The sequence below is a fragment of the Myotis myotis genome, unplaced genomic scaffold, assembly GCF_014108235.1.
Source record: "Myotis myotis isolate mMyoMyo1 unplaced genomic scaffold, mMyoMyo1.p scaffold_m19_p_28, whole genome shotgun sequence".
In the NCBI taxonomy this organism is placed as follows: domain Eukaryota; kingdom Metazoa; phylum Chordata; class Mammalia; order Chiroptera; family Vespertilionidae; genus Myotis; species Myotis myotis.
This window is the reverse complement of record NW_023416333.1, coordinates 1,243,582-1,268,113: the sequence shown is the minus strand read 5'-3', so window position 1 is coordinate 1,268,113 and position 24,532 is coordinate 1,243,582. Positions and strand designations below refer to the sequence as shown.

The following is a 24,532-nucleotide window of genomic DNA, read 5'->3' as shown; positions in this document are numbered from 1 at the left end:
AAACACATTCAATTCGGTAGTCTTTAGCAAAACCTCAGGTAACTTAATCAAGGAAAGAAGCCTTGAATGAAAAAGCATTGTCACAAGTCTAAACAGTTAATATACCTCACAAACAATTGGAGACAGGATACCTTCAGCCATATTTCTAGTTGCTTTGCCAATGATTTTGTAAGTTTTTTTTTAAAATATATTTTATTGATTTTTTACAGAGAGGAAGGGAGATGGATAGAGAGTTAGAAACGTCGATGAGAAAGAAACATCGATCAGCTGCCTCCTGCACGCCCACTACTGGGGATGTGCCCGCAACCAAGGCACACGCCCTTGACTGGAATCGAACCTGAGACTCTTGAGTCCACAGGCTGACGCTCTATCCACTGGTCAGGGCTGATTTTGTAAGTTTTAAACTGGCAGTTTCTCTCAGCATGGATTAAATTTTAATATATACAACACAGGAGTGGTCTATGCTTATTTCATGGTGTAATTAACTTTGGAATTTCTTTACTTCATATTTTGTGTTATTTCAGAATATTTGAAGTACTTGAAAATGAAACTGAGCCTGGCTGGTGTGGTTCAGTTGTTGAGTGTCAACCCATTAACCAAGAGGTCATTGGTTCAAATCCCAGTCAGGGCACATGCCCACATTTTGGGCTGAAACCACAGTAGGGTTTCAGTCATTGATGTTTTTATCTCTAGCCCTCTCCCGCTCAATCTAAAGCTCAATAAAAACACATTTTTAGAAAATTAAGCAATACATTAATTTTATAAAAACAACAGCACATTTAGATGTGTTTCATCAAGTTTATAAGTAGCATCAAGTGGTTTATAAAATGAAATATTAAAAAAAATGTATGTATTTTTTATTCAGTTGTAGAGAGGAAGGGAGAGGGAGAGAAAAACACACCTTTTTGTTGTTGTTATTCCTCACCCGAGAATATTTTTTCCATTGATTTTTATAGTGGAAGGGTGAGAAGAAAACATCCTTGTGAGAGAGACACAGCAATTGGTTGCCTCCTGCATTTCCCGAACCAGGATAGGAATTGAACCTGCAATTCAGGTATGTGCACTTGACCAGATTCAAACACAAGACCCTTCAGTGGGTGGGCCAGTGCCCTAAAATCTGAGCCACACTGGACAGGGTTAGAGGGAAAAAAAACCCTTGTTAAAAAAATAGGCATTTTTGCCCCAGCTGGTTTGGCTCAGTGGATAGAGCGTAGGCCTGCAGACTGAAGGGTCCCAGGTTCGATTCCGGTCAAGGGCATATACCTTGATTGCGGGCACATCCCCAGTAGGGAGTGTGCAGGAAGCAGCTAAATTGATGTTTCTCTCTCATCGATGTTTCTGACTCTCTATCCCTCTCCCTTTCTCTCTCTAAAAAATCAATAAAATATATTTTAAAAAGTAGGCATTTTAAAAAAATGTGTTCTTGATTTTAAGAGAGAGAGAGAAATGTCAGTGTGAGAGAAACACATTGATTAGTTGCCTCCTGCACATGCCTTGACCATGGCCTGGGGTGGGGAGGAGCCTGCAACCCAGGTATATGCCATTGACTGGAATTGAACCTGGAACCCTTCAGTCCACAGGCTGAAACTCTATCCACTGAGCCAAACCGGCAAGGGCCTGATTGTTAAGAGATGAGAAAATTAACCTAAGCTTTGGCTCTCTTGAAAACTTGGCTACACTGAAATTCTTCTTACAGCAAAGTGTGTGTGTGTGTTTTTCAATTCATGCCAACTTCGGGAAATACTGGTGAGGTGAGAAAGAGTAAGATGTGAGCAGAACAATTTAGAATTGTAGAAAAATAGCCACAGCAGCAAGTTTCATTCTTTCAACAGTTTTTTTTTAAATATATTTTTATTGATTTGAGAGAGTAAGGGAGAGAAACATCAATGATGAGAGAGAATCATTGATCAGCTGCCTACTGCACACCCCACATTGGGGATGGAGTCCGCAACCCAGGCATGTGCCCTTGACCGGAATCGAATCTGGGCTGACTCTTTATCCACTGAGCCAAACCGGCTAGGGCTCAACAGTCTTTTATTAATAATGTCACTGCTTCAGAGGCTGTGTTACACAGCAGTGAATAAAGGAACAGGTTCCCTACCAGGCTTCATCAAAGGCTTTATTAAAAGGGTAGCCAATCACCAAAGAGAAAATATTCTATGTTATAGTAAATTCTTAGGTGACAGGTGATGTGAAAACACAGAGGTGGCAAATGTAGGTTTATAGTTCTAATACAATATTAGAAGAATAATCATACAATAATAAACTGTGTTTTGCATACTCACAACTGTAAACCTACTTTTTCTACCCTGTATAAACTGAGCAGCACTCAGGAATGACAAGCATGTGGCTCCTGAAGATTTTAAGAGCACACATTAAAAGGAGAGGTGCCCTGACTGGTTTGGCTTAGCAGGTAGAGTGTTAGCCTGTGCATAGAGGGGTTCCGGGTTCGATTCCAGTCGGGGGCACATGCCCTGGTTATGGGCTTGATCCCCAATGGGGAGTGTGCAGGAGGCGGAAGATCAGTGATTCTCTCATCATTGACGTTTCTATCTCTCTCTCCCTTACTCTCTCAAATCAATTAAAAAATATATATTCATTTATAAATAAATAACATAAAGGAAGGGAGCAAAGGGATTTGAGTATATTGGGAAGATGTTTCATGGACAAGAAAGTGCTGTCCAGTGTTCCCATGCCAGCCGTTCACCAGGAGTGTCAGACTCTGACCATTGTTTCGGTTTCAGGATGCTGGAGATTATTTTTATTTAGAACTGACTTCTATAATTTATGGCAAGTTTAAAAAATTTTTAAACTCTTCTGTTAGATTATTTAGGGCTTTTTGCTTTGTTTTCTTAATATATTTTCATTGATTTTAGAGAGAAAGGGAGAAGGAGAGACATATAGAAACATCAATGATGAGACAGAATTATTGATCAGCTTCCTCCTGCACACTCCACACTGGTATCTAGCCCACAACCCGGGCATGTAACATGACCAGAATCGAACTCTGACCTGGTTCATAGGTTGATGTTCAAACACTGAAACACGCCAGCCAGCAAGAATTATTATTGATTTTAATATTTATTGCACAGATGCATACCCATAACTACTTTTTATATTTTGTGTGATTTTTTTAAGTTTCTGAGTTATACATGGCTCAACTTTCATTGTGAATATAGACTTCATTTACTCTAAATATTGTTTATAAATATGTTCATAGTCTCATCACATTGAAATGTCTAAAACATCATCACACCTGACATGTTAGATATGTCTATAAAGGACAAATTTTTTTTCACTATGAGAATTACAATAGCATTTTCTCATGAAGAAAACCACCAATAACAAAAGTCAATTTTTCCACTTTTTAAAAATTTATATCTTAGTTGATGTTCAAATTAAAACGAAACAGTAGAGTTCCATTTAAAGTTTATATTATGCCCTGGCAGGTGTTTCTAAGTGGATTGAGAGTCCTCCCATGGATCAACAGATCCTGGAGTTCCATTCCTGGTCAGGGCACATCCCCAGATTGTGGACTCAATCCCCAATAGGGGGCGTGCAGGGGACAGCCAAAGGATGTGTCTCTCTCATGGTGTCTGTATCTCTCCCAGTCTATCCAAAAAATAAAGTTTATATTATGCATCTTAGTTCTTTTTTATTTCAAAAGTCTGTCCTATATTCCTATGTTACATTTTTCCTATTCATATATGATGGTTTAAGTAGGTCATTTTGGGATAAGATGTTCTAGACTCTAATGCATTCATACCTCTTTATTATGAGTCGCTGTATTGGGCTCAGGGATCACGTGTTTTCATTTGCACGTACTCAGGTCCCTTCACCAGGAAAAGATAACTTTCTTTAGCCATTTTCAAGATGACTCTTTCATTAGGATGGGAAGCCTCTCCAGAGGGCTATCTTGGTTTTTTCCCCTGGTGGTGAGGTGGGTAAACCCTGGACCCCAGCCTGGGACTAACCCACATTATGCAAAAGCGAAATCTGCAATACCACGCGGAAACCAATGAAGGGTCAGAAAATGCGCTTCCGGTGAAGTACTAGAGGCGGTACTTCCGGTGGCCGCAAGGGAGGCATTTTGTCTGGACTCGGGTACCGTCGCTACCTTATCGGAGATTCCAGATCGCTAGTTTCTAGTGGAGATGCCCCGAGGGAAAAGCCGGGAGAGCTGTGGTGCACACAGCACACGCGCGGGTGTGAAGATGGTAACGCGGGGGACCCGCTCCGTGGCCGGGACAGGGACCGCCCTTCCCGCGGCTGCCTTTTCTCCCGCCGCTCCCGCCCTGCTTCCTCCACTGAGTGCAATGGCCGCATCCGCACTGAGTCGCTGGGCTCAGGTGAGTGCGAGTCCCCGGGCCCTCACCGCCTCCTCACACGGAACAGGGCATCCCCGGGGGCGGGAGCCTGTCCCGTCCTGCAGCTCAGTCCCGCGTGGAGGCCCGTGAGGAAGGCGGAGGGGAGAGAGGAGTGTTGTGGCTTCTGAGGACACAGCAAGTGCAGGGCAGAGAGGACAGGGGTGACTAGTATCTGAGGTTCCCATGAGGATGTGGATGGTGAGTATTGAAGTAAAGATCAGAGGCAGACGGGGAGGACGTCACAATCTCAATCCGGGCTTTCTGGGCTCCGGGATCCATCAGTGGGCTGCTTGGACCTGGTTCTGGCTGAAATACAAGCTCTCTCGGATAGCATGCCAAGTTCATGGGTGAGTCCAGCGAGATCCAGTGGCATTGGGGCAGGAAGGGGGCAGAGCTGAGGGAGTGAACCTGGGATATGAACATGGGAAGGGGATAAACATTACGCAGAGGTGTGCACATCTGGAGGAAGTGTGAGCTGATGGTCCCGGACCTGGTGTGGGGACTTAGAGTGAAGCATAAGCCTCGGTTTGTCTTTGTCTTGGAGGCATAATCTGGGAGACTGCAGTGGTATTGATTGGCAGGAAGCCTGGGGTCCTGCAGGCATCACCCAGAGCTTAGATAGTGTTTCTGTGCTGTCCCCCTTCCCAACTGAGCTGCTCTGCTGAGGGCCATGCAGTGAGTAATGGGACTGTGACAAGAGAGCAGCCTGCACTGGCGTTAGGGCCTGGTATCCACACTAACCTGGGTGCCCTGGAGGAGATTGAGGGTGGGGAACGTGTGTGTAAGGAGTAGGAGTGCAGGTTCTCAGAGAGGCAGCTCTGGTTTCAATTGTCTCAATTCTAACAGGTTGGGGTGACCTTTGAGGACATTGCCCTGTACTTCTCCAGGGAGGAATGGAGCCTCCTTGATGAGGGTCAGAGACAGCTGTACCTGAATGTGATGCTGGAGAACTTTGAACTTATATCCTCCCTGGGTAAGACCCTCACACTCTCATGAATGACCTGGACTTGGCTTTGCACTTCCCCAGGCCTCTTTTCTCAGGTGCACTCTATCCTCACATGTGGACCTTGGGCACTGGGTGATTTCCAGTTTTCTGGGTAGTTGCTGTCCTTTGCTTGCACTGCCAGCTTCTCTCCGTGCAGCCCTTATACCTGCTGCACTGAACTCATAGGGATGAATATGTGGTTGGTAGTGTGGCAGGGAGCCTAATGGATTCCACCTTGATTAGCAAGGAAAAGTATTTTTCATATTTTTGTTGGTCATTTGTACATATTTTTGGGTATATTTTTTCTACATCCTTAGCCTGTGTTTTTTGTTGTTATTGTTTTATATTTTTCTTGATTTCAGAGAGTAAGGGAGAGGAGAGAGAGAGAGAAATATCAATGATGGGAGAGAATCATTCATCACATGCCTCCAGCATGTCCCCTCCTAGGAATCGAGCCCATAACCCAGGCTTGTGTTCCAGACTGGAATTGAACCCGGGACCCTTCAGTCTACAGGCCAACACTGTCCACTGAGCAAAACCAGCTAGGGCAGCTTATTTTATTTTTTAAAATAAACTTTCTATGCCTTTTTCTTTTTCCCTTCCTGGTTTTCCTCTGTCTCTTCCCACCTGCCTGTGTTTCACAGGATTCCCATAATGCAGATAATGGGTCTCTTGATGGTGTTACTTAGTTCACATTGCTGTATTCTTTTTTTTTAATGTTTTTTTTTAAGAAATATACTTCTTTAATGATTTAAGAGGAAGAGAGAGGGGGAGAGAGATAGAAACATCAATGATGAGGGAGAAACATTGATCGTCTGCCCCCTCCTGGGGGGTCAAGCCCACACCCCGGGCATGTGCCTTTGGCTGGAATCGAACCTGAAACCCTTCAGTCTGCAGGCTGACGCTCTGTCTACTGAGCCAGATCAGCTGGGGCTGCTGTATTCTTTAAATTCATTTTTCCTCTTTCTTTCCACCTGAATGATTTCAAATGATGTGTCTTTGACATCACATATTCTTTCGCGTCTGATTTTGATACTCTTCATTTTATGTTTTCAATTCATTCCTTGTAATTTATCATCTCCAGCATTTGTTTCATTCTTTTTTATGATTTCTGTCTACCTATATTTTCCTTTTGTACTTTTTTGGTGTTTTTTTAATTTAATATATTTTTATTGACTTAAGGAAAGAAGGGAAAGGGAGGGGGCGATAGAAACATCAATGATGAGAGAGAATCATTGATCGGCTGCCCCCTGCATGCTCCCTGCTAGGGATCAAGCCCGCAACCCGGACATGTGCCCTTGATCAGAATCAAACTCGGGACCCTTCAGTCTGCAGGCTGACCTTCTATCCACTGAACCAAACCAGCAAGGGCTGATATTTTCCTTTTGTTACTGGGTTGATTTTGTCATTTTGTTGGTTCCATTTGTGTTTTCTTGTAGCTCAGAGATGTTTTTAAAAGTAAAAGTAGTTTGGATTCCTTATCAGGTTGTATGTAGATACCATTTGTTTTCTATTGATTACTGGAAAATTACCATGTTTTCTTGGTGGTGGTTTTGTTTTCAGTATGTATTTTTTTAAATTATACCTTTACTAGAAGCCTGGTGAACGGATGCGTACAGCAGTGGGGTCCCTCAGCCTGGCTTAGGCCCACTCGCAATCCAGACTGTCGCCCTATTCCCCGAAAGGTCTGACATCCCCCGAGGGATATAGTGCACGTAGCTACAGGTGGCCATGGAGGAGCCCGAGCTTCTGCTGGGTGTTATGCCGCTCCCACTCATCCCAGCCCCACTCTGCATGTCGCCGCTGCTCAGTAGCACACTGCCACAGAGGCTGGAGAGTCTCGTGCCACCGCAGCGGCACTCACCAGGCGTTAGCCCGGCGTCTGGCGCCCATCAGTCAGCTGAGCAAGGCTCCTGCCGTGAGAGCACATTGACCACCAGGGGTTAGCTGCTGCGTTGAGCATCTGCCCCCTTGTGGTCAGTGCATATCATAGCGACTGGTCAAATGGTCATTCGGACACTTGGTTATTTAGGCTTTTATATACTATTATATAGACTAGACGCCCAGTGCACGATATTTGTGCCCTGGGTTCACAGGGGCTTCAGCCCGGCCTGTGACCTCTCGCAGTCCAGGACCCTTTGATCCTTACTGTCCGCCTGCTTGCAGCCCCTTCCCGCTCGGCCTGTTGTTCCTTAGCAATGCTGCAGAGGCAGGAGAGGGCCTCTCACCAGCGCTGCTGTGCTCGCCAGCTGTGAGCCCGGCTTCGGCTGAGCGGCGCTCCCCCTGTGGGAGCGCACTGACCACCAGGGGGCAGTTCCTTCGTTGACCATCTGCCCCCTGGTGGCCAGTGAGCACCATAGCGATTGTTCGTTCTGGTTGACCCGCCATAACAGTTCTTAGGCTTTTACTATATAGATTGTTGAAGGTATTACATATGTCCCCTTTACCCCCCTATTGATCCCTACTAGCCCTACCACATACCTTCCCGTAGGCCTACACCACCCTATTGTCTGTGTCCATGGGTTATGCATATATGCATACAAGTTCTTTGGTTTTTGTCCTACCACCCACCTACACCCCAGCACGTTCTCTCTCAGATTGCACGGTCTGTCCCATGCTTCCACCTCTCTGGATCTACCTTGTTAGTCAGTTTATTTTGTTTATTAGATTCCACAGATGAGTAAGATCATGTGATACTTATCTTTCTCTAACTGGCTTATTTCACTTAGGATAGATAATATTCTCCAGGTCCCTCCATGCTGTCTCAAAGGGCAAGAGGTCCTTCTTTTTTTTTTTTTTTTTTTTTTTTATTTTATTGATTTTTTACAGAGAGGAAGGGAGAGAGATAGAGAGCCAGAAACATCGATGAGAGAGAAACATCGATCAGCTGCCTCCTGCACATCTCCCAGTGGGGATGTGCCCGTAACCCAGGTACATGCCCTTGACCGGAATCAGTCCGCAAGCCGACGCTCTATCCACTGAGCCAAACCGGTTTCAGCGGTCCTTCTTTTTCTATTGCTGCATATTATTTCATGGTGTACACATACCATGGCTTTTTTATCCACTCAATGACTGATTGGCACTTGGGCTAGTACCAGATCCCACCTAATATAAATAGTGTGTATGGTGTAAGTTGGTGCGCTAGTTTCTTTTCTTTCTTTCTTTTCTTTCTTTTTTTTTTTGCATGTATCTGTCCAGTTATCACAGCATCACTTATTGAAGAGGCTGTCTTGACTCCATTGGATGTTTTTTGTCAATTATTAATTGAGCGTAATGGCGTGGGTCTGTTTTTGGGGTCTCTGTTCTGTTCTGTTGATCTATATTCCTGTTCTTCTGCCAGCATCAGGCTGTTTTGAGTATGTGGCTTTGTAGTAAAACTTGTCATATATTGTGGTCTCTCCAACATTGTTTTACTTGCTGTAGCTATTCAGGGTCTTTTTGGTTCCATATAAATTTGTTCTGGCTCTGTGAAATATGACTTTGGTATTTTAATAGGGATTGCATTGAATCTGTAGATTGCCTTGAGCACTATGGACATTTTAATGATATTGATTCTACCAGTCCATAAATACAATATATTCTTCCACTTGTTTATATTTTCTTCTGTCTCTATTTTCAACATCCTGTAGTTTTCTGAGTACAGGTATTTTGTCTCCTTGGTTAAGTTTATTCCTAAGTATCTTAATTTTGTTTTTTTTTTTTGCAATGGTAAATGGGATTGTTTATTTAGTTTTTCTTTCTGAGAATTTATTTTTGGTTTATGAAAAAGCAATCGACTTCTGGGTGTTGATTTTATATCCTGTTGATTTTGCCCAATTCATTTATTAAATCTAGTAGTTTATTGATGAAGTGGTTTTTAAAAAAATATATATTTTATTGATTTTTTACAGGGAGGAAGGGAGAGGGATAGAGAGTTAGAAACATTGATGAGAGAGAAATATCAATCAGCTGCCTCCTGCACACCCATTACTGGGGATGTGCCCCTAACTAAGGTACATGCCCTTGACCAGAATCAAACCTGGGACCTTTCCGTCCACAGGCCGATACTCTATCCACTGAGCCAAACCGGTTAGGGCTATTGGTGAAGTCTTTTGGTTTTTCTCCGTATAATATCATGCCATCTGAAAATAATGAGAGTTTTACTTCCTCCTTTCCAATTTTGATGCCTTTTACTTCTTCTTCTTGTCAATCGCTATGGTTAGGACTTCCAGTAGTATATTGAATAATAATGGTGAAAGCAGGCATGCCCCTCTAGTTCCTGTTTTTACCAAGGGGAAATGGTTTTAATTTTTGCCCATTGAGTATGATGTTGACTGTCATATATGGCCTTTTTTCATACTGAGATATGCTCCCTCTATTCCCAGTTTGCTGTGAGTTGTTATCACAAATGGGTTTTGGATTTCAAGGAATGCTTTTTCTTCATGTATTGATATGCTCATGTAATTGTGTCTTTCAATTTGTTTATGTGATATATCACGTTTATTGATTTGTGACTATTTATTCCAAGGATTCCAGCCTGGCATCCCTGAAATGAATCCCACTTGATTATAATGTATGATCTTTTTAATATATTTCTAGATCCAATTTGCTAATATTTTGTTGAGAATTTTAACATCTGTGTTCATCAAGGGTATTGGCCTGTAATTCTCTTTCTTTGTAGTGTCTCTATCTGGTTTTAGAATTATGATAATGCTGGCCTCATAAAAAGAGCTTGGAAGTGTTCCTTCTTGGTCTTTTTTGGAATAGTCTGAGGAGTATAGATGTTAGTTCTTTGAATGTTTGATAAAACTCAACTGTAAAGCTGTCCAGACCCAGGGTTTTGTTTTGGGGGAGTTTTCTTATTACTGCTTTTATTTCATTCAGGTTTTCTGCTTCTTCCTGATAAGGTTTTGGGAGATTCTATTTTTCTAGGAATTTGTCCATTTCATCCTCATCGTCCAGCTTGTTGGTATATACGAGTGATGGCGAACCTATGACACGCGTGTCAGAGGTGACACCCTAACTCATTTTTTTGGTTGATTTTTCTTTGTTAAATGGCATTTAAATATATAAAATAAATATCAAAAATATAAATCTTTGTTTTACTATGGTTGCAAATATCAAAAAATTTCTATATGTGACACGGCACCAGAGTTAAGTTAGGGTTTTTCAAAATGCTGACACGCTGAGCTCAAAAGGTTCGCCATCACTGGTATATACCAATAGTTGTTCATAGTATTCTCTTTTTTAAAAAATATATTGATTTCTTACAGAGAGGAAGGGAGAGGGATAGAGAGTTAGAAACATCGATGAAAGAGAAACATCGATCATCTGCCTCCTACACACCTCCTACTGGGGATGTGCCTGCAACCAAAGTACATGCCCTTGACCAGAATTGAACCTGGGACCTTTCAGTCTTCAGGCCAACACTCTATCCACTGAACCAAACCAGCTAGGGCCATAGTATTTTCTTAAAATCCTTTGTATTTCTGTGGTATTAGTTGTTACTTGACCGCTTTTGTTTCTGATTTTATTTATTTGGCTCCTGTCTCTTTGTTTCTTCAAGAGGTTGGCTAATGGTCCATCAATTCATCAATTTTGTTTATACTTTCAAAGTACTAGATATTGGTTTCATTGATATTTTTTGGTATTATTTTTTTAGCCTCCAAATGATTTATTTCTCCTCTAATCTTTATTATTTCCTTCCTTCTATTTTGGTCTTTTCTTGTTCCTCTCTTTCTAGTTCTTCAAGTTGTAGGATTAAATTTTTTTAAAAAATATATTTTATTGATTTTCCACAGAGAGGAAGGAAGAGAGATAGAGAGTTAGAAACATCGATGAGAGAGAAACATCGATCAGCTGCCTCCTGCACATCCCCTACTGGGGACGTGCCCGCAACCTAGATACATGCTCTTGACCGGAATCGAACCTGGGACCCTTCAGTCCGCAGGCCAACGCTCTATCCACTGAGCCAAACCGGTTTCGGCTAAATATTTTTTTTAAAAATATATTTTTATTGATTTCAGAGAGGAAGGGAGAGGAAGAGAGAGATAGAAACATCAGTGATGAGAGAGGATCATTGATTGGCTGCCTCCTGATTGCCCCCTACTCAGGATCCAGCCCGCAACCCGGGCAAGTGCTCTAGATTGAAATTGAACCCAGTACCCTTCAGTCTGCAAGCCGACACTCTATCCACTGAGCCAAACCTGTCAGGGCAGCCTTTTTTCGGTCTGGAAATTTCTTTATTTCACCATCTATTTTGAATGATGGCTCTTCAGGAGAATTCTCTTGTTCTTTCTTTGGGGGTTGTGTTTTTGTTTCCCCATTTTGGCTGCCTGTTTGCATTTGGGTAGATCTGCTACACTTCTGATCTCTAGTGTAGGACAATGTCAGACACTCCTTGTGATTGGAACTGTATACCCAGTTATGAGCTATTAGCAATCCGTAGATTTTGTATCCCTCTACTGTGGCAGGTTCCTTTGGAAAGGACCAAGAGGTGCACCAAGGTCTGTTTTTCCTATCGCTGACCCAGAAGGAGATCAGGCAAAGACTCAAAGCCAGGACCCACCTCAGCCTGCAGTCTGATTGTTGTCATCCTTGATAACCTTCAGTCTATTGACCGAGAGTGGGGCCAGACATGTTCTAACAGGGTGAGACAATTGGCTTCCCCCAGGCAAAAACTGCCTGGATGGCAAAGGTCCACAGTAGAAAGATGTCCTCCATATCATGAGGAAATGACTTAGCACAGGATACTAGGGTGGCTGCCCTCAGAGTTCCAACCCCAGAGACCCCAGTCCTGGACTCTCCTCACACAGTTTCAGTCCACTCTGCCCTCCATCTGCCAGAGCCCATGGTGAGTGCCTGCACTCGAAATTTTGTGCATTTAAGAGGGTGCCTGCGTTTGCCGCTTTTCATATCCATATGTTTTGCAGGCACCCCTCTTAGTTCTCCTGCTCTGGGCTTGGGATCTCAACTTGGGATTCAGACACCAGAGTTCTTAGTGGGAACACCCACAGCCAAAATATCCCTCCAAAATTCAACTGTTGTCTGTGGGAACCGAGCCATCCCTTTTGTGTTTCAGCATTGCCGACCAGTCTGTATGCAATCACCACTTCCCGTTCTGTGTTAGCAGGGCTCTCTCCAGCTAGTGCTCAGCTGATTTTTCAGGATGGTTGTCCTACATTTTAGTTCTCTTACCAGCTTGGTCTTGAGAGCTTGTCAGTGTGCCTTCAACTTATTCCATTGCCACATTTTCTCCTCTTTAGTATTTCTTTTATTACTGTACTAGGGGCCTAGTGCACGAAATTCATGCAAGGGGGGTGGGTCCCTCACCCCAACCTGCACCTCCAATCTGGGAGCACTCATGGGTGCCCTCTTCAATCCAGGAGTTTCTGTCTGTCTTGGTAATCATATGAGCGAATTGTCTGAGACCCCAACCCAGTTCATTTTGGTGCTCACAGAATAATAGAGGTCTTTTTTTCTTCTTTGCTCCATTGGTGGAGATTTCGTAGAAGTTGCAGGATATCTTCCTTTTAATTTTTCCTCAAAACTCTGACTTTAGTTATGATTCTAACCTTTGCTCTTCCTCCATCCCCCACCCGCAACAGTAACTTGCTCCTGACTCACTTCACTCTAGTGTCTAGGGCAGGGGTGGGCAAACTTTTTGACTCGAGGGCCACAATGGGTTCTTAAACTGGACCGGAGGGCCAGAACAAAAGCATGGATGGAGTGTTTGTGTGAACTAATATAAATTCAAAGTAAACATCATTACATAAAAGGGTACGGTCTTTTTTTTCAATAGTTTTATTCATTTCAAACAGGCCGGATCCGGCCCACGGGCCGTAGTTTGCCCACGGCTGGTCTAGGGGATCCTATAGCACGTATGCCACCAGAACTACGATTTCCAGAATTCCTGGTGCTCCCTGCGCTCTTGGTTTCTGATTCCAATCCAGGAACTGCAAAAATCAAAAGGACTGGGAACTCCAGTTGCCCCCAGGCCGAGCAGACAAGACCGGACACTCCAGTAGTGTCCCCGGGACCCCGGGCACTCGGCGCCGGCATGTGCTGGCTACAGGCTCGGAGCAGGTGGGGTCCTGGGGAGGACTGTGGCCCATCCCGCCCCCAGCTGCTTGGCGCCTGTGCATGTGCGCGCTGCCCACAGGCCTGAAATCTTTGTCAGGTTAATTTGCATGCTCACTCCTGATTGGCTGTGGTTGTCGTGGAGGGACCATCAATTTACATATTTGGCTATTATTAGTATGGATTAAGTGTCTTCACATATCATGAAGCAGTTACTCCTTTAATCCTTTCACCCTTATGGACCAATTATGTAATGATCATTAGATTTATCTACATGAGTGATAAAGGCTGTTGGCTGGGAGGGGTGTTGTTTTGATGTTGAGAAACGATTCAAAAGTCTTGCCTCCTTGATGCTCTATGAGCTGAGCTCTTAATAACAAATAATGTATGAGTCCATAATGACTTTGGTAGCAGTTCTTTTCAGTGACAATTAAGGGTGAAAAATAGTGCTGGGGACATACTGATTTCTGTTTCTATTCTATGGTAGGTTGTGGCCAAAAGTATTTCTTTGATAATTCATACCAACAAACACTAAATGGTCCTTTGATGTGTAAATTGGGGGGAATACACAGATGTTATATGGGCTTTTGCAGTTTTCCAAAACAAAACTTTTCAGTGTATTTCACAGAACAATCCACTCATGTTAATGTGGTTACTCTGACTCTGGTTTTTAACCCTAGCTATCTTCAAATCTTTTTGATTACCCATCTTCCCAGTCATCCTTTCTATGCAGTTCTCTCCTTTTTTGGTCTTTTGCATTGCTCTTTGTCTTTATTGGACTCTTATTCCCATCTCTGGTGGGTGTTTATTTATTTGTTTATTTGTGGATATCTGTCTACTTATTCTGGCAGGAAGATAAACTCTTCTATCTCCTATTTTGCTATATTGCTGGTGTCACTCACATAGTTTTTTATTTTATTTTTTTTTCTGCTTTGATTTGTTTTTTTTCTCTATTGTTTCATCCATGCTCTCTCGTTCTACCACAATACTGGCATCTTTTCAGTTTTTCTTTGCGGATTTCTGTCATCTGTATCCAATGTAATTGCTCAACTGGGATTTAAGGGGAAGAATCATTTTTGCATTATAAGAGAAAGATGACTATATCCGCGGCAGAGTGGACCCAGAGGCCGTCTTTCCTTGGTGAAGGGCTGTTGGGTAGAGTTTGACACAAGAGCTTTATTAAGATTATAAGTAAGAACTTATTTTGTTCAACATTGTTTTGTTACCATTGCCAGTTCTGTACCCCATTCTACTTGTGTTTGTTTATTATTTACACTTTGCAAACTGTTCAGTTCTATTTTTTAAAAGGTTTTTCTTTATTTTAGACACAGGGAGGGGAGAGAGAGAGAGGAGTGATGAGAGAGAAACATTGATTGGTTACCTCCTGTATGCAGCCCAAATGACATTTGAACCTGGAACGTAGGAATGTGCCTTCACAGGGATTCGATCTGGCATCCTTTCAATGGGTAGGATGATGCTTAACCCACGTTGCCACACTATCTATGGCTAAAGTACTCCATTCTGTTATAATTTCCACTTAGGTTTCCAGCTTATGGATAATCTTTACCTCTCTAAACTATGTACCTCAACTGCTTCCCATACAGGTTCCTCTTTACTGCACTCCAACCTTGATCCATGCCTTTACAGCCTTGGTGTGTCACATATTATATTAACCATACACATCATGTGCTGGAATGCAATGGGTTTTAATATGTTCGAGCACATTCATATTGTTCTACACAGGCTGCATCAACAGTTAGAATGGTCCTGTAGGAAGCTGTCTGTGAAGGAACAACTTGGGAGCCCTGCCTCTCTCGTTTGTCCTATCATGTGTTCCTGCCCCTCCCGTGGTAAGATCTTCACCATTGAGTGACCTTAGGAGTCAAGTAATGTATAACAGCCATTTCCTCAGAGTCTAACTCACTGGTCTTAAAAAGCATCCCATGCAATCATGCCTGGTTGTGACAGATAGACAGTGGAGATGAGGGTATTTCTTCCTTCCAAAGTCGTCATGTACTTCACCTGCATTTCCTTTTATTTAGGTTGCTGCTGTGGAGCAGAGAATGTGGAGGCACCTTTTGAAGAGAACATTTCTGTAAGAGTGTCACAGGCAATGAATGCCAAGTTAGCTTTGTCTTCCCAGAAGAGCCACCCCTGTGAGAGTTGTGGACTAGTTTTGAGAAACATTTTCCACTTGACTCATCAGCAGGTATTACAACACAGGCAGATACTGTTGAGGTGTGGGGCATGTGCAAAACAAATTTATTTCAGTGCACAGTTTCACCAGCACCAGCAGCAGTACTTGAGAGAGAAGCCTTTGATAAGAGAGGTGAACAGTGTCTCACTTGAAAACAGCTGCAATTTCAATGTGTTTCAGAAGCTTTTTACCTGTGGAGAGGTGGAGCAGGACATCCTTAGCATGGCAGGCCATTTCCAGCAAAAGGATACTCAGATCAGTGACAAGCCAAATGGTATCTCAATGTTTGGGGTGACATATCAAGGGAAAAATAATTATTTTACTACAAAAGAAAGTAAGAAAGCCATTGGCTATAACTACACGTGTATTTGGGACAACGGTGTCCCTACTGGCAAAGCATATTTCTGTTGCCGTGAATGTGGAAAATATTTTGCCCAATTTTCTACTTTTTGTTACCATCAGAGATTTCATGCAGAAAAACAGCTTTATGAGCACAGTGAATTTGGGAATTCTTTTACCAGTATTACTGGCCTCCTTTCTCATCAGAGTTGTCACAAAGGTGAAAGGCCTTATCAATGTATTGAATGTGGAAAATCTTTTACCAGGATGTGTTTTCTTCGTGATCATCAGATAGTTCACACTGGAAAAATGCCTTATGAGTGCAGTGAATGCGAAAAATCTTTTACCTGTAAAAGTGGCCTCCGTTACCATCAGATGAGAGTTCACACTGGAGAAAGGCCTTATGAGTGTAATGAATGTGGGCAATCTTTTGTCAGTAGTAGTGGCTTCCGTTATCATCAGAAATTGCACACTGGAGAAAGGCATAAGTGCAATGAATGTGAGAAATCTTTTAACAGTATCTATCATCTTCGTTATCATCAGAGAGTTCATACTGGAGAAAGGCTTTATGAGTGCAGTGAATGTGGGAAATCATTTGTTCAGAAACATGGCTTCCAATGTCATCAGAGAATTCACACTGGAGAAAAGCCTTATGAGTGTAGTGAATGTGGGAAATCATTTACTCGGAATAATGTCCTTAATCGTCATAAGAGAATTCACACTGGGGAAAAGCCTCATGTGTGCAGTGAATGCGGAAAATCTTTTACCTGTGGAAGTAGCCTTCGTTACCATCAGATGGGAGTTCACACTGGAGAAAGGCCTTTTGAGTGCAATGAATGTGGGAAATCTTTTACCAGTAGTAGTGCCTTCCGTCGTCATCAGAAAATTCACACTGGAGTAAGGCCTTATGAGTGCAATGAATGTGGAAAATCTTTTATTAGTGGTAGTAGCTTCCGTCGTCATCTGAGAGTTCACACTGGAGAAAAGCCTTATGTGTGCAGTGAGTGTGGGAAGTCTTTTACCACCAAGTATTGCCTTAATTGTCATGAGAAAATTCACACTAGAGAAAGGCCTGATGAGTGTAGTTAATATGGGAAATCTTTTATACAAAATTCTAACCCTACTCCCCACATAAGAGTTCACATTGGAGGAAGGTCTTGGATATGTAGGAAATGTAGATTTTTTTAGTTCACCCATAGCAATACTATAAGAAATTCCATGAAGCCCTATTTGTCTGAACTGAATCTCATACACTGCAACATCAAGAGTAGGGAGATTCCCAATAAATTTGAGTGCTGTGAAAATCGTGTGTGTGTACTTTGCACTTATTTTTTTAACTTTTTATTAATTTCAGAGAGGAAGGGTGATGGAGAGAGAAATAGAACTATCTATGATGACACATAATCAGCTCCATCCTGCACATCCTTTACTGGGGGTTGACCATGCAACTGGGACATGTACCTTGAATGGGAACCCACTGAGCCACATGTGTACGTTATAATTTGTTATGTACACAGGTGTCTTGCCAATTCTTTGTCCCTGCATCATTTTTTTTCCTTCTACACCTGTGTCCTATCACCAGGTTCACAACCTCTGTCAATTTTTTTAATATATTATTGATTGCAGAGAGGAAGAGAGAGAGAGAGATGGAAACATTAGAAACATGAATGATGAGAATCATTAATCGGCTGCCTTCAGCACGCCCCCTGCTGGTGATCGAGCCTGCAACCTGGTCATATGCCCTTGACTGGAATCGAACCCAGGACCCTTCAGTCTGCAGACTGATGCTCTATCCACTGAGCCAAATCAAGTAGGGCTGTCAATATTTTTTTTTCCTTAAATATGTTTTTAGTAGACTCCCGGCACACAAAATTCATGTGCGTGTATGGTCCCTAGGCCTAGCTTGAGATTGGGGCCATCTTCCCTGGGTGCCGGCAGCCTGCCTCACCCCTCACCTTCCTGTTCACCATCAGGCAAATGGAGCCTGCTGGGCGGGAGGGGGGGGGGGACTGAGAGGTTGGCTGGCAGACCCTGATCAAGCCATCAGGGCCTACAGGTTGGGTGCAGCTCCTGATGGTCAGTGTGTGTCATAGTGACCGGTGGGTGGATCCACCATTTGGTCCAATTGCATATTACCCTTTTATAGGATATTAAAGTATATATTTTATTGATTTTTTACAGAGAAGAAGGGAGAGGGATAGAGAGCCAAAAACATCGATGAGAGAGAAACATTGATCAGCTGCCTCCTGCACGCCCCCCAGTGGGGATGTGCCCGCAACCAAGGTACATGCCCTTGACCGGAATCGAACCTGGGACCCCTGAGTCCGCAGACCGATGCTCTATCCACTGAGCCAAACCGGTTCGGCATTTAAAAAAAAAATTATATATATATATTGATTTCAGAGAGAAAGGGACAGGGAAAGAGAGAGAAACATCAATGCTGAGTGAAAATCATTGATTCGCTATCTCCTGCACATCCCCAACTGGGGATTGAGCGTACAATCTGGGCATGTGTCCTGACCGGAAATGGAACCATGACCTGTTTCATAGGTCCAGTCTCACCCCCTGAGCCACACCATGTATCTCACTACTGTTTTGGTTGATGAAGCTATTTCACCTGGTCCACCTATATGGCTTTCACAGATTGCATGGGTCACCATCCTCATGTGCTCAGGAAAGCTAACTCTGTTCTCTGTTTTGTTGGAGAAATTTGGGAGTAGCCTGCGCTTGTACGAGGTCTTATTTCCTTTCACTCTGATTAGTTGCCATATGGACCTGACTCAGTGTTGTCCCCAGAGAACATCATCAGTGTTCAGCGAGCAGCTTATAGAATAATTATCTTTCCCAGGGACAGGCTTTTTCTAGGTAACAGTGATAGATGTTTTTGAGTGGCTAAGTCACGGAATCAAGAACTGTCAGGCTCTTGTCCCTTTGGTTTGTAAAATAGTGAAGGACTTTCTAAGTCTAATTTAACATAGGTGTTCTATTTACTGTCTGGGAGTTTACAAGCAGATTTGGGTTCTATAAGCATCAGGAGGTGAACCAATTTTATGGGCATCTCAAACTTCCTCTACCTATGGGAGAATGACATGGTGCAGAAATTAGCAGTTTAGGCCAGCTTTTCATTGCTGCGCTATTTTCCCAGCTCTCATATTAAGCCTGATGCTATGAGTTTTAGGAGAGTTTCTGGAGATCACTCCAAAGAGTGGCTAGCTGTGCCAACCTCAGTTCCATCTGGAAAAAACATGAATTATTTTTCATTTGGGGGGGGGGGGGAGATCTCTTGGCCAGGTCTTAACAAGGATTATTCGCCCTAATGCCTATAATTCCATGGGTGATGATCACTGGTTGGAGGACCATAGGGATGAGGGGAGCCATGATTGCTACAGAACCACTGGCCTACATGGTGTTGGAAGAATTTGCTGCCATCGAGATGGAATGAGCTTATGAATGTGCATTCAGAACTGTTTGAGGAAAACACTGCAGGGTGACATGTACACAGATCTGAGAATCTCCACGCATGTTTACGAGTATTTTCTGTGGCCTCAGAGAGTTTAACGTCAGAGCTATTGGTGCCTTGGCACAAAAAGAATGATAAAGAAAAGGGGTGCCCTGGCTGGCTTGGCTCAGTGGATAGAGCATTGGCTTGCGGACTGAAGGGTCCTAGGTTTGATTCCTAGTAAGGGCTTATGACCAGGTTGCGGGGTCAGTCCCCAGGAGGGGCAATGTAGGAGGCAATTGATCAGTGATTCTCATCATTGATGTTTCTATTCTCTCCCTTCCTATGGAATTAATAAGAATCTATTTGTAAAAAAGGGGGCATCTCTAAGTCAGGATGTGACTTGTGAACCAGGGAGCATTCCTGTTGGTTTGGGTGAAAGCCCTTCATTGTTTGCTGTTTGCTGTCACTGAGGTTAGCCTCTCTTTCACGGGGCATGAGAATAGGGATTGAATATCAACTTGTCAAATCCGATTTCCAAAAAAAATGGGACATGCAAGTTTCTTTTACCTTGAACCAATTTTAAAATGGTTTCATTAATAACTGACATTGTGTAAAGCCACAGGCAGCGTGGCTTTCGGGTTCAAAAGCTTGGAGAAAGAGCTGACATGCAAATTAAAACACAAGACAAGAAATATGAATTTGGAATTATGAGAGAAGCTAGGGGAAAGCTTAGTTGTAGTAGTCAAGCCATTCCTGTCTGCTTTTAGTTACTAGAATACACAGTTGCCTTTTAGGAATGCAAACAGACATATCAATGGTAATGTTTAGTAAACAGTAAGATTATCAGGTTGGGGGAGTTTGCTTTAAGCCATTGAGTCAGCAGTAGGTAATAAAATGCAAATATTCACCCTGTGAATATCAAAGAGTCCAAATTCAGCCTTCTGACTGGACTTCTCGCATTTATATTAATTACTGTTGATCTTGGTTTTCAACATGACATGTCAAGTACAAAATTTGAGGAACCCACATATGCATTAACGAGGATAAATGACAATAAGTCATTTTTGAATCTCTCTGCCCTTAATAGCTTTTCACGGAACCACTAATTCACATTCCATCTTAATAGATAACTGCAATTTCTGAACTTTATATGATGGGAATCTGAGGTTTGTTTGGTTTTTTTTGCTCTTTACATTGCATAAATGTTTAGAGATTTATTAATGATATATCTGTAGCTCACCTTTTTTGTGGAAAAATGTTTTTATCTTTGAATTTAGCATGCTTTATTCATTTCCTATGCTTATTTCTAATTTCTGACTATTTAAACTGCTACAAACAATTTTTGTAGAACTCTTTATGAGGATATGTTTCATTTACCCTTGTCAATAGTTTTGAATTGTTGGGTAGGTGAATGTTTAACTTATAGATACGTGCAAGTAGTGATTGACACTGATTGGCCGCCGGGGTTCTTGTTCCAGCATCTAAAAGGGTTCAGCAATCTGGAGAAGGGCTGGTGTAACTTAATAAAGAGTCCAGGAACGAAGCATAATTTTGAAAGGCATTTGGGGGTCAGAGTAGCCTAGCTAAAGAAACTAAGTTCTCCTCATCTCAGGACCCTGTTACAGTTAAGCCCCCCTTATAAAATAAAAAAAGGCAACTGGCTAACATAGAATAAGGAAGAAGGTCACACTCCAGTTTCCAAGGCTAGCACAATGCTTCCTCTTAACCTCTGAATGTCCCTCTCAAGTATGTTGGCAGTTACTGGGGAAATGGAACCAACTGTGGTCGAGGGTAGTCTAGGGTCCGGGGCAAGTTTATTAGTAGTTGGAGCAACGGGGCAAAGTTGATTAATAATACCTTGGTAATGGGGCAGTATTGATTAATGTAGCCCTGGCTGTATCCCAGGTAACTTTGTGTATGTTTAGCCAACCGTTTGATAGTTTCTGTGTATAAAAGGCTGGCCTAGAACCAGGTTCGGGGCTGACGTAGGAAAAAGCGCCTATGGCAGTCACTGGCCAGTTTTCAATAAATCCTTGCTTGCTGCTTAAGACCTAATTGGAGTCAGTGGTCTTACTCTCGCGAACGATGGTCCACAACAACCCCTCTCTTCTTTTAACACAATTTGTCCTAATGCGAGGCATAGATATACACTTCAAAGGGTAGGGTTTCCACATACACAAGCATTGTGAACATGGGGGAATTTGCCTACGGCTGTTCAGGTGTTTGGCCAGTAGGAGGCAATAACATGTAGATTAAGATGCCCTGAGCTGTCTGGCAGCAAGCAATCATCCCTTTTCGGGTTTGGGGAAATGCCCTCAGCCATTCCCAATAGGTGACAACATATGTGACTCAGCCCTTGGGGAGTCCCCAAGTTCCATCAAACTTTTGATGAAACTCTTGCAATTGTGATGCTGGAATTGGCTTCCGACAATTGGCCTGTGTGCATTTTCCAGCAGCGTATGAGGGACTCAATTCCTCTTCATATTAGAGAATACTTGGTTTGGTCAATCGTTTTTTATTTAGACACTTTTTAAAAAAATATATTTTATTGATTGTTTTTAGAGAGAGGAAAGGAGAGGGATAGAGACTTTGAAACATTGATGAGAGAGAAACATCGATCAGCTGCCTCCTGAACGCTCCCTACTGGGGATGTGGCCGCAACCAAGGTACATGCCCTTGACCGGAATTAAACCCGGGACCCTTGAGTCCATAGGCCAACGCTCTATCCCAGGGGTGGGCAAACTTTTTGACTCGAGGGCCACAATGGGTTCTTAAACTGGACCAGAGGGCCGGAACAAAAGCATGGATGGAGTGTTTGTGTGAACTAATATAAATTCAAAGTAAACATCATTACATAAAAGGGTACGGTCTTTTTTTTTTTTTAGTTTTATTCATTTCAAATGGGCCGCCCGCGGGCCGTAGTTTGCTCACGGCTGCTTTATCCACTCAGCCAAACTGGTTAGGGCTAGACACTTTTAAAACTTTGTCATGCTACCTCACTGTTCTTTGCTTTCTCCTAAGGCCGTGGTCGGCAAACTGTGGCTCCCAAGTCACATGCGGCTCTTTGGCCCCTTGAGTGTGGCTCTTCCTAAGCCTTAGGAGTACCCTAATTAAGTTAATAACAATGTACCTGCCTATATAGTTTAAGTTTAAAAAATTTGGCTCTCAAAAGAAATTTCAATCGTTGTACTGTTGATATTTGGCTCTGTTGACTAATGAGTTCGCCAACCACTGTCCTAAGGATTTACGGTGAGCCTTTCTTAGGGTGTGTTCTTGCTAACTCTGTATCTTTGTTAAAATGTTTGGGCATGGGTTCTGCCTAATCTGCTGTGAGTTTTGGCTGTTTAACAAAAGGAGAGTGAAACAACCAAGATGGATATTGGGATTTCATGTGGTGCCTTTTTAGACTTTATGGAATAAAGGCTTTTCTTGTTGGAATGAATGTCCTAATGTTTTTTACTTTTCTCCTGCTATGCACAATGCAATGGACGCTTTTCATTTTCACCCGCACTATTAACATTCTCTATTGCTTTCAGAACACCAGTCATCTGATCATGCTTATGATAAGCTCTTGCTTTGTAGTCTTCTGAATTTTCCTGGTCTCCTGTCATGGGGGTTCTTGGGTTGGAACAGGTCTCTCAGGAGGACCAGTTGGCATCAGGATGGGCAGGGTGTTTTAGAGTCCCAAAGCCAGTGCAGAGAGAAATGGGGGGCAGGGATCAGACTCCTTCTACCCCGGGTCAGGCATTTTGGATTTGAATCCCAGATTTCCAAATATCACTGGGACTCATGGGGGAAACGATCCCTTCCTCTAGTCTGGGCTTAGTTTTCTCCTTTGTAAACTGCCTATGAGGTACGTCTCTATCCCTGAGCTGCTGGAGGAGGACAAATGCTAAAATGTCTATTTGCAGTGAGACATCAATGCCGGTGGCCTGACTGGGCTCAGGCAGCTCTAGCCTCGAGTATAGATACATTTCGGGCCAGACATCCCTCACTCTCCCAATGCTGACAAACACCTTGACTTGGGGTGTGGTTGAGAAAAAAATGAGGCTCATGAGAACCCTCTGACCCACCTGCAGGGAGGCAGGTGCTGTGGGCCCTGAGGTCTCAGTGTGGGTTCTTTACCTGCACATCTCCAGGTGATTCCTAGAGCTTCCCTGAATCTCATTTGGCTGAAAGTGACATGAAGGTGATGTTGGCACTTACCTTAACCTCTGAAGATCAATAAAAACCAACTGAGCCGAAACCGGTTTGGCTCAGTGGATAGAGCGTCGGCCTGCGGACTGAAGGGTCCCAGGTTCGATTCCGGTCAGGGGCATGTGCCTGGGTTGCGGGCACATCCCCAGTGGGAGGTGTGCGGGAGGCGGCTGATCAATGTTTCTCTCTCATCGATGTTTCTAACTCTCTGTCTCTCTCCCTTCCTCTCTGTAAAAAATCAATAAAATATATTTTAAAAAAAATAAAACCAGCTGAGTCCTTGCTGGTGAGAGGATTCCAGGATTAGCTCTTGGAGCATTTTCTTTTTCATTTCTCACAACCACCTGGGAAGTGGAAACTAATTTCAAATTGCTGGCAACATCAAGGATCAGAGAAATGACGGAGGTTCTGCAAGTTTACTCAACAGACGTGTGTCTGGTATAAGAGGCTGGATTCCAACATCGGATTCTGGCTCCAGAACCTGGGGCGGGTGCACTGTGAGGACCAGGGAGAATCAGCTGAAGGTGCTCTTTCCATTGTTGCAATTATGATGATTTTTTTAAGATGTATTCTCCCCGTATTCAGGGGAACACCATCATCTCAGCTGCAGTGGATGTGTCTTTCTCATAGTGTCTGTATCTGTCCCTATTTATCTACAAAAAATAAAATATGAAGTAAAGTTTATATTATGCGTCTTAGTGGGTTTTTTTTTTTTATTTCAAAAGTCTGTCCTACATTCCTGTATTATATTTTTCCCATTCATATACGATGGTGTAAGTAGGTCATTTTTGTATAAAATGTTCTAGACTCTTGCATTCATACCTCTTTATTATGAGTCGCTGTATTGGGCTCAGGGATCATGTGTTTTCATTTGCACGTACTCAAGTCCCTTCACCAGGAAAAGATGACGACTTCCTTTAGCCATTTTCAAGATGACTCTTTCATGA

At 42.9% G+C, this 24,532-nt stretch overlaps 1 protein-coding gene across 3 annotated transcripts in view; it reads left to right on the top strand.

Moving 5' to 3' along the window:
• LOC118649200 (zinc finger protein 615-like) overlaps window positions 1-17,250 on the top strand; it is a 35,849-nt gene extending 18,599 nt beyond the window's left edge. The window contains exons 4-5 of one of the 3 annotated variants that reach the window (XM_036296068.1): window positions 15,453-15,619; window positions 15,788-17,250. In XM_036296068.1, the coding sequence (XP_036151961.1) occupies window positions 15,453-15,619; window positions 15,788-17,035 (1,415 nt within the window). In that variant the 3' untranslated portion in view covers window positions 17,036-17,250. Of the gene's footprint in view, window positions 1-1,504; window positions 5,341-15,452 lie in introns of those variants that run through there. The other 2 variants (XM_036296069.1, XM_036296066.1) reach the window with 2 other exon arrangements.
• The last annotated feature ends 7,282 nt before the right edge of the window (window positions 17,251-24,532 follow it).